At 42.1% G+C, this 10,432-nt stretch overlaps 1 protein-coding gene across 4 annotated transcripts; it reads right to left on the reverse strand.

Moving 5' to 3' along the window:
- Nucleotides 1–3,437: 3,437 nt before the first annotated feature.
- LOC100827594 (WD repeat-containing protein 70) lies at nucleotides 3,438–9,319 on the reverse strand. 4 transcript variants are annotated; one of them, XR_002965255.1, is made up of 10 exons: nucleotides 8,760–9,319; nucleotides 7,935–8,147; nucleotides 7,646–7,846; nucleotides 7,328–7,435; nucleotides 7,092–7,229; nucleotides 6,324–6,575; nucleotides 5,917–6,237; nucleotides 5,566–5,745; nucleotides 5,424–5,481; nucleotides 3,438–3,755 (listed from the first exon to the last, which is right to left on the reverse strand). XR_002965255.1 is itself a non-coding variant. In XM_024461965.1 (8 exons), exons 1-8 carry the CDS (start codon nucleotides 9,240–9,242, stop codon nucleotides 5,575–5,577), a joined length of 1,887 nt encoding a protein of 628 aa, XP_024317733.1. In that variant the 5' UTR covers nucleotides 9,243–9,319; the 3' UTR covers nucleotides 5,562–5,574. The 4 variants fall into 4 exon arrangements, 1 of the variants encoding a protein (XP_024317733.1); XR_002965256.1 differs by having other exon boundaries at nucleotides 3,438–3,760; XR_002965254.1 differs by having other exon boundaries at nucleotides 3,438–3,796.
- Nucleotides 9,320–10,432: the final 1,113 nt, after the last annotated feature.

Genomic DNA, 10,432 nt, shown 5'->3' on the forward strand with positions numbered 1-10,432 from the left:
CTCCCGAATGATCTTGGTCCAAAGACCATGGCCATGGCATAGTGTGAAAACACTCAGACTGGATCCAATCAACGGATGCAATACAAGCAGAATCAGCTTCGCTCGATAAAAGAAAAGTGTCGTGTGTGTGCGAGCACAGACACCGGGAGTGAGAGCGCCCCCCCCCCCCTTTTTTTTTTTTGTTTAGGTAGAGTGGCACGAGGAGCGTCCCGAACTTCACTGGTAGGACTTCGACTTCGTTCGTTTACCCAGGTTCGGGCTACCCGAAGGTGTAATACCCTACTTCCTGCTTTGAGTTTGTATTGACGGTGGTGGCTGGATCAAGGAAGGTTACAAGGAGTGGCCGGAGCGGCGAACTCTAGCCTATACTCGGAACCCCAACCCTTCTCCTATTCGAGCTCTCTATGCCTGGTCTAACCCTGATGCCAACTTTTTTTGTGTAGAAGCCAAGAGCCTCCTTTTATAGTTCAAGGGGACACCGCAGTGGCGGACAAGGGCACGCATTGTGCGTGCTGCTACAGGAAAACATCCTCGCTACAAGACGAATATGAAACTATCCACCTGCTATGTGGCTCTGTCCAAATCAATATGTACCCAGTCCGGGGTGCAGAGAAGCTTTCGGCCCTGTCTGGACCGAAACAATGATAGCCTTGGCGCGGGATGGAAGCTGGCCGGTCAAAAGGTAAAGGCGAGCCTGCCGCACCCTGGCCTGCAGTCCTCCACGGCGATCGTCACGCCGCAGTCCCGCAGTCCCGAGGACGCCTCTGGACGGGCAGACTCGTATTGGCCCAGGCTCGTGGGCGCCAAAGTAGGAGCCTAGGACCGGCTGAGGTAAGCAGCGACGTGTTCTCTCCCCGGGCACCAGGCCAGGCGCCCCCGCGATGCCTCACGGCTCCAAGTACGGGAAAGGAGAGAACAAGTACTATACTGGGTTCTCGGGAAGGCATTCCTGGGAGGCGGTCCCCAGGGATACCCCCTCCCTGAGATGCCTTATACTGACGTGGTGGAGCCGCGGCCCATGCTCCTAGGTTCTGGGGTACCCCCATATCCCTGAAGCCGACAAAAGGTATCATCTAAAGTAATACCTACATAAATTTTCTTTCGAAACCGGAATGAAAATACAAGATGGTGAGACTCAAAGCGGGGTTTGTAGCACAAGGGTTCACGCAGATACCCTAAACCTATTCTCCACATATGCGTGGAATCATTTTTCGATAACATATTTTAACGGCAGTTCTAAATCGTCTATTTATGCAGTTGATAGATCTGGTGACGAAATATATTTATGAGTCACTTGATTTGGACAAATAGGTTCCTCAAGGAATCTCAATTTCCAAATACACACAAAATATGCAACATGTATAGTGTAAAAACTTAGTAAGTCACTACATGTTGTATTAACATAATCGGGCAGATAGGTACAACCGATTAAATGAGTTTCTTCCACTGAAGGACTACTCAAACAATGATGATTGTCCAAGTATATACATCAACAAGTTCGATGAAACATAGAATCACCTAAAGATGGAATTTGAGACGAAGGGTCCGGGTAAAACCAAATTTACTTGGGTTTAAAACTCGAACACCTTATCTCAAGTCTTATGGTACACCGAGCTGCCTATATCCATAAAATGTTGGAAAATTTTAACAGGGAAAAATCTTATCCATCCAATCCCTCACGGTTGTTCAATCTCTAGACGTAGAGAAAGATCCATTTAAACTATGAGAAGATGGACAAGAGATATCAGAACTCCAATATCATCGGATAAACTAACTCTGGCTACTTATCACCCACAAAGTTAGATCACAAATAGACTTAGTGTTCCTACATGATTGGTGGATTCAACCAATCATGTACAAATCATGTGGTATCGATTCCATTGAATCACCAACCATTATGTACAAAGATAATGTTACTTGTGTTGCATGGATGCAAACAGGTTATATAAAAAGTAATATCATTATTCTATTGCCTCCAAATTGTTTTATTCTCACGAACCTCAGCATAGCAAGGATAAGCACATTTTGCAAGTCAAGTTATGTGATAACCTCGCAGATATATTTACGATGTACCTACCGACTTCAATATTCCAAAATACGTTTATGGAATTGGTGTGTGACACCTTCGAGATTCGCAAGGGTTGGGGGGAGTATCTTCCTAGGTTATAACCTATTCAAACATTATATTACACTGTTTTTTCTTTTATGAGTTTTTAAGGTTCTCGTCAAGGTTTCAAGGTTTTTAATGAGATAATATCAACACAAGACCATATGTCATACCTTCTATTTTCCCCATTGGGGTTTTCGAAGGAAGTATACAAGTCATATTGATTATGTTATATTTCTTATTTTCCCATCAGGTTTTTTGAAGGAAATATACAAGACATAAATATTGTTATCTAAACTCATCGAGTATTCCCTTCTTTAAGGTTTTCTCATGAGTTACCACGGAGACAATAACCATTATATGTTGTAACATTTTTCACCTTATTTTCTCACAGGGCTTTTAAAAGAGTTTTAGCAACATATCATACACCATTCTGCCCATATTTTTCCCACAAGGTTTTTGAAGAAATCTTTATTCAGCGAGGACAAGCATAGATTAGGGGAGTGTTAGAATTATATTTAGCACATGTTAAATACATAGAAATCAATGCTTGAGGTACACATTTGTTCCCTCTCACTTTAATATGTTCTGCCATCTTTTGGTGGCAACCCTTCAAATAGACAATTTTTTATGGCACCCCTTATAACTCTATATATACCTTAATCATCAATAAAGAATACACACTTGAATTATTTGCTTTACTTTCAGTCTCTTTTACATCTCTATTCTTAACAGTTTCCATCGTAGACCTTGAAATAATGATCCACTGGTGGCGCCACAGAGGTGCTGACTTTTAATCAAAGACTAACGAAGATTGCTTTTATCTCGCTCCAAGACTAACGAAGATTGAGTACTTAAAGAATCACATGCGAAGCATGTTATGTCAAATTCTTTGTCGGTTGGTAAAAAAACATTCTTTCTGTCAACGCTAACTAATGCACAAGAGTCGCCGCTCTGTGTTCTGATGCCCATTGCTGGTAGAAGATTATTCAATGATTTGTACGGTATTACCCCTCTAACGAATACAGAAATATTAAAGAGCACAAATGAGCCGTTTGGTAGGACTAGATTACAAGGGATAATCCCAAGATATCCCTCACAAAATATCTCATTTTTACACCATACTAGTGTTTTGGGGTGGAAGAGTATTTCTGGTGAACACCAAATCCTCTCAAATGCCCCATCCATTTGGGGCTAAGAGTACACTTGTACCAAACAAAACTCGTACGTAGCAAACAAGGCCTTAATGGTCCAATCAAGTTAACTTGTACTCAGACTAAGAATATCACCAAAACCGACCGTGCGTGCAAAAGTAGAAAGGCGGAAAAGAAACGGGGAAAGGCAACTGGATATGAACCAAAGTACCAAACTGTAAAACGGGCGACAGCTAGAATTAAGTACAACAAGGTCTTGTGTCAAAAAATAAAAGTACAACACGGTCTTAACCAAAGAAAAACCTTACAATACAATTTGCAGAAGTACAGTATACTGATCTTCAGAGTTACGAACAGAGTGCAAACTGTGATCAAGTGTGCATGGATAACGGCTGTTAAACTGTTGGTACAGCAAAACGGTATTCTTCACTTGCCAAGGAGCTTGATGGACCCGTCTTATTTTATCTGTTTCCCTGTGCTACAACTCTTCCCTGCTAATCTTCCGAAAAAAGTAACGTCCCAGCATTAGTTAATTCTGTGAAATAGTTAAATAATCAGACATAGAAAGACTGCACATGCTAGTAGGAAGTAATGACACGAAAGGTTACAGGGCAAGATGAGTGTAGTGAAACAAACAACTATAGTTCAACCAATGCTACTGACTGCGGCAAAGAGCTGAAGACACAGAACTCAGAAATAGGCCTGTTCATCCCCGGTTTCAAGCAAAAAAACTAACCCAACCCAAAGTGGCAGGTAAGACAGCTTGGGTTTAGCAATCTTGCATGGCTTAGGCGGGTTAAAGAAGACATGACGCGTGTTTATCAAACGATGTCAGCTAGTCTCTGGTAGAAGCCACAAGCATGTCGTCATTGAGTCCGCCTGGCACCAGCGCAAGCACTGCACAACGAGCTTCTCCTACTGCACCAGCACAAGCACTCCACAACGAGCTTCTCCTGCTGCCCCAGCGCAAATGCTACAAGCTTCTCCTGCTGCACCTGCACAAGCATGGCGTCTCCTGCTGCACGCTCGGCGGCAGGTGACACCCATTAACACGGTGAAAACGGCCCGCTGCATCATCTCCTTGTTGAAACAGCACCCGCCGACCACCATTGCCATCCCATCAAGCGTCGAGCCACATCCTCTTCGTCAAAACAGCACCCGCCTGCCACCAATCTTATCCTGCCGAGTGTCACGCAACATCCTCTCATTGAAACAACACCTGTCGGCCACCGCTGTCATCCTGCCGAACGGCACGTCCACGCCATGCCAAGGAGCGGGAGCTCTGTCCAGACCACCACACACTGCTCCATCAGGGTGGGAGCTCAGCCGCAGCCACTGATGCTTGCCGCATCGGCAAGCTCACCATGGAGACATGATTGGAAAATAAAGATGAGTTCAACAGTTCAGACCCAGAGAGACCCATGACCAGTGTAAACCCACTGAACGGTTTAGGTCAGGCTGGTTTGACGGGTTGAAACCAATCTGTGAACAGGCCCACTCAGAAATCACATGCCAAATCTTGAACGGGATGATATAGAGGAAAAGGGGACAATTTCAGAACTGGCTAACAGGAAAATTTAACACCGAGTGATCAAACATCATAGAAATTGCACAAATTAAATATGGCATTGAACTGAGAGGTCTTAAGGATCTACAGTGAGCGGGTTGGACAGAACAGTAGTGTGAAACCAATCCACCTGGGTTCAAGTCTATCTCGGCCCTATTGTGCGAGTGTGGCAGAGCCCATGCCCGATTCTCTAAAGTCAATTTGGGTAAATGAGCTATTGAATACTATACAGCAGTTGCGTTATTCCAAAACCTAAACTAGAACTTTGTCTATCTCGCTTATATTGTACTCCTTCCAAATATAGAAGGCCAACATGGAATTTTATGCCAAACTTTGACGAACTATTATACTACTAGTATAAGCCTATGAGGTTATTGTGAAGCAAAAGTGATATCGTATAATTGGATTTGTATTGAAAAATATTTTCTAATAGTACCTTTTATGCGCACACATCGCAAATATTATTTGTGCAATAATTGGCCAACGAGAGAGTATAATAGAAACCTAAGAACATACATATGTGCAACAATGACGTAACCATAGTTTAACATTTGGTACAGAAAAGACTTGCAGTTCCTTTGGATGCGACACTTACTGCATATTTTTTAGTTTCCCGTAGTTTGCAGGACTCATGGAAGAACTTAATATCCTCCCTGCATTAGGTTCACTCTTGTGACTTGTCATGAAATAGAATCCTGGTGTACCATAGCTCATTTTACCGAAAACAAATTGCTTACATCCATATGTTATTTTTTCTCTTCGCCGTCGGAATCGGACTCTGCAAAGACAGGATTCGGCTGAGTTTGAGAATATGCTGGTGCAATAAACTTTGGGTCTTTCTCTGCAGCATCAGCATATTTCAGAATTGCCTCTCTTGGATCTTCATCCATCCAGGTCTCCTTAATTAAACCACCTTCCTGTAACAAATAAAGTGGGGAAAACATGTGCCATCAGTAAAAAGCAAGTGTACTTAATATGTATATCACAAAAGGCAAGTGTACTTAATATGGATACAAAAAAACACACCAAGGAGTACAAGAATAGCACAATACATATATAACAAAAGGAGCAATTAATATATCTATCACCTTCATGAGATACTGTGTCAGCAAGCTGCCTTTTGTAGTACCAATTTTACCACCAAACCCTGGGCCATTAACAGGTGCTTCTGGTTTGTGAGACTTGAGAGGATCTTTCATCATCTTCTCTCTTTGGCGTTTACGACTTGGTTGATCTCTGAATAGCGGCAGCGCATGTGGATTGTGTATTAAAGGTTGCGCCTCATAATCATCAACAGACTTTTTCCTCGGTGCTCGTCCAACACATACAAGAGCTCCCCTCTGACTAACAGAAGGATCATATAAGATATGAGTCCCACCTTCCTTCTTGTCCCCAACTGTTGCAAATACCTAAAGAAATAATAGAGAAAATCAATAATTCCATAATATCCCAAAAATGGTATTCAGCACTAGCGATTCATCAAAGCAGAAATAACCTGGTTAATTCTTTGATGCCAGAGACACCTTATCACGCTGTAATGTGGTGAAATCCCCACCCTTGATACAAGCTCTAGTTTCCTTCTATCAAAGAAGCAAAGTAGTCCTCCGTTTGTCCCGTCTTTCTCAATAGAGGTTCCTGTAAAAACAAGTTGCTCGTCTGGGCTAAATGATGCATTCGTCTCGGCGTAGTTATTTGGCAGATCTTCAAACACTTTCAAAGGAGTCTTCATTTTCCTCAAATCCCATATCTGCATTAAATTTCCAACATAATAACCTAATAGAAATAATATATCCAATAAAAGAGGACCTGACAACAGTACAACCAAAGTGCACAAAAATATCCAATCTAACCCAGCTGATAACTGATCATGTTACAGGTTGCTAGGTCAAATATTGACAAACATAGCAATTTACCTCCACAGGTATACCAAACTACCACATATGAATTCAGGTCCTCAAAAATATACAACAAGCCTTACAAGTGGACAACTCGACTAAAGCATGAAGTACTTGTATGAACTTACCAAATTTCATTGAGAAACATGGAGAAGTCAAGACTAATGAGAATCATTTTCAAAGGGACAAAGGAAGGACAAATTGCTAGGCTCGCTAGACTGATGCTTAAACTAAATATCAAGAACCTTCTCAGCATGTATTTGTATGACAGCAAAGGTGAAATACAGATAAATGAACTTTAAACACATAGGCACAGATCAATAACATGTTATTGTAGGCACTGTGAAGGATTTGAAACTAACAGGTACCTTTAGAGTACTATCCATACTTCTTGAAACAAGAATCTGCCCATCTGTAGAAAACTTCACCCCAGTAATATCTTCTGTATGTGCTTTTTCAACATGAACATCTGGTCTACTTCCCCATCCAGTCTTGATGGTCCAAAGCTACGAATGAGATATGTTTCAGATCACAAAACGTATTGACCAAACCATCTGGCTGAATTCAAACTGATAGAGCACTTTAGATATGATATATGATATACCTGAATGGAACCATCTCCTATGCCACCAACAATTCGCTTGCCTTCATGATCCCATGCACATGAAGTAACAGGAATCCGCATCGGTCTTATTAGCTTAGGTTTGATGACCTGGTGAAAAAGTAATGAGGAAGCATCAGTATTACATGATAGAATCATTGGGAGCTTTAGTAATGCAGAATTGCAAGTGATTCATCTTTAAGAAACTATTGGTGCTAAAAGGAGTCAGCAACAGAGCATTTCAGGGTTCTGATATTACTTGGATCTTCTCCAAAAACTAATGCAGTTCTATCTGCGAATAGAAAGTTTAGTTCAACACACCTGCTTTTGACTTTTAAAATCTGAAACATCCCACAGACGTAGGGATCCATCTTCTGATGAGGTCAATATAGTTTCTTTTGACTTAGGATTCCACTCGCCACCGGTCAGTCCAGAAATGTGACCCTTTGTATTCTTCAGATCACGGATATACATATCACCCTTAACAAACTCACCGAGAGAAAGCCCATCCCGATCATATATCTAATTGGCAACAGAATGTAAAAGACATGTTTTAAATTTCTAGGGTGATAGTTTCAGGAAATTCAGCAAGATAGCCAAAACAGAATACCTTGGCCTGAGCTGAACCAGTTACACACAAGAATCGATCCGACGTTGGACTCCAACTTAAACTACGAACTTGATGCCCCTCACATGGTTCCAATTGCCTGAATGATTGTAGTTTTGAATTCATGCCTTGGAAGTCATACATACGTACAGTATAATCATAGCTACCCGACAGCACTCTGGATCCTGTAGGGTCAACAGCAAGGGCTGAGACAACCTGCAAAGGAAACAAGATCGTCATTAACCAGTACAATACATTTACATGAAAGTTAAAACTATAGCAATGTGATCTGATGTATCCTGATAGCACTAGATGAGGCAACTTGAGGATCACCCTAAGATCATGCTAGTCAATATTTGAGTAGAAATTTGTGGATGGTCACAGGTTTACCATGGATTGAGCATTGCACTACTTCTAGCTAAAGAGAACAAATAATTAAATACCAACAACTCATTATGTTTGAGCATGGCTAGAGTTGTCAGCATTTACCCTAATTAACTTGCCAACAGTAATCAATCATCAATTTATTCCTACCTTGAGGTCTTCATAGAAATTTTCTACAGAAAACTTTTGTGGTGTGTTAATATAGAGTAAATCATTTGCAAAACAATATCGATGAGAACTTTTGCAGCTTTTCTTACAAAGCCAGCTTAAGTCAGCTGGAGTAAATCATTTGCAAAAGAAATAAGAAACCTTAAGAGCTACCACAGCTATCCAGAAAATTTTGAAGCAACCGAGCGAAAGTAGCTGTAAGGTGATATCAATCTTAACAATTCCAAAAGTACAACAACTCGAGATGGGGAAAGAAAGAATTTTGGGCGTAGTTACCTTGGTGTGGCCCCGCAGAACAATTTCATTGCTGAGAGGAATCCGACCGAAATCCTCCCCATCATCCTCCATATCATCGTCATCGTCATCCTCGTCATCCTCGTCGTCCTCGTCGTCGTTCTCCTCCTCAGACTCCTTTGATGGCGGTGGCCGGGGAGGGCCAACCATGCCAACGTCCTCATTCTCCGCCTGGGTGCGCAAGGAAGGCGGCCGAGGCGGTCCAATCATACCGACGCCCACCTTGTCGTCACCCCTCTTTCTAAGAGACGAGTCCGGCGGCGGCCTAGGAGGCCCGATAATGGCGCCTCCACCATCGTCGTCGTCTTCGGCGGCGGAGGTGGATGGGTTGGAGCTAGGGTTTGGGGGCTTGCGGAGGGTGGAGGAGTGGGAGGCGGCGCTGGGGCGGGAGGGCGCCTTGCCGAAGGATACAGGGAAGAAGGCTCGCATCGCGGCCTCCTCGTCCATCTCGCCGCCGTCCGCCATGGGGCCACTCGCTGGCGTCGAGGTTGGAACGGGAGACGTGAGCTCCCCGAGGTTTGTAGAGCGAGCGCACAGGGGAGAGGCGCTGCAAGTTTTTAAATGGCTGATTCGGTTCCTACAAACTTGCTCAGATTTGAAAAAGGTTGAATTAAAAGTAGAGCTATGACTTCTAACATTTAAAAATGGAAAAATAGATGGAGTAGTAATATCTTATTATGCAATCTGATTTGTTTTGGCTTAAGTACGAACTTCTGGAATTTTTATCTGATTTAATTAGATTTTAAGGAACAGAGGAAGCAAATATTATGGAAAAGTTTCACACTAGAAATTTTTCTCGCATTCGGAGTTTCAGAGCATCTGCTAAAGTTAAACCGATGATTATTGTATGGCCAAGGATCACCCAAAGAATTTCACATCCAAGTTCAAGTACCTCCATAGCCAGGATCAAACAACAAGAAAACAAATTTCACATTAGAGGAGAAGTCCCCAAAAAAAAAGGAGAAGACGGGTGATCTTCCCCCTTTATCATTGGCAGCTTTGGATTGTCGTTGGGATTGCCGTCGATCCCTTCACTAGACCTCCATCACGGCATCACCATCAACACCACCCCATTCCCTCTTGTCGGTATCTATTGTTATTCATTGACAAACATGAACTTCAATTAATTATTTTCTATGACTTTTTGCAAGTCCATGCCTGTGTTTGAGTATTAACTTGCTCTATGAACTATGGCATTAGTGGTCTAATTTAAACATTGGTTTGCGCATGTCGGTTCAGTTGCACTCAAATTTCATGATCTATACTCTAGAAATCTCAAACGAAGTCATTTATTAGAATCATGGACTCCGAAGCATCATGAGAGGTCTTTTAGGACACATCACACATACAAACTCACTATAATACATTAAGAGCATACATTAATATGTAGAGAAATGTGATATTTTTTTGCTTGTCTACATTTATTGTAACAAAATGTTACTCCCTCCAATACATAATAAGTTTCTCAGATTTTTGTATTAACTTAGTGCAAAGTTGTACTAACTCTAATACACTTATTATGGATCGTAGGGAGTCCGTAATTCGTAGGATGCTCTCGACAACATTGCAGAAAATAGAAACGGGGAGACGATGTTTATTAACGGAGTTCGGCCAAATCGTACATCATCAGGAGCCCTTGCTCGGGTGCTCCTCCA

This window comes from Brachypodium distachyon, chromosome 3 (genome assembly GCF_000005505.3).
Source record: "Brachypodium distachyon strain Bd21 chromosome 3, Brachypodium_distachyon_v3.0, whole genome shotgun sequence".
NCBI classification, from domain to species: domain Eukaryota; kingdom Viridiplantae; phylum Streptophyta; class Magnoliopsida; order Poales; family Poaceae; genus Brachypodium; species Brachypodium distachyon.

Bases quoted from the DNA above. Each gene is read 5' to 3' on its own strand.
- LOC100827594 (XM_024461965.1), bottom strand. From the start codon at position 9,242: ATGGCGGACGGCGGCGAGATGGACGAGGAGGCCGCGATGCGAGCCTTC. The intron at 6,576-7,091 runs GTACCTGTTAGT...AATTTAATGCAG, and splicing joins GTATGGATAGTACTCTAAAG to ATATGGGATTTGAGGAAAAT. The intron at 5,746-5,916 runs GTGATAGATATA...TATTTGTTACAG, and splicing joins TGACACAGTATCTCATGAAG to GAAGGTGGTTTAATTAAGGA.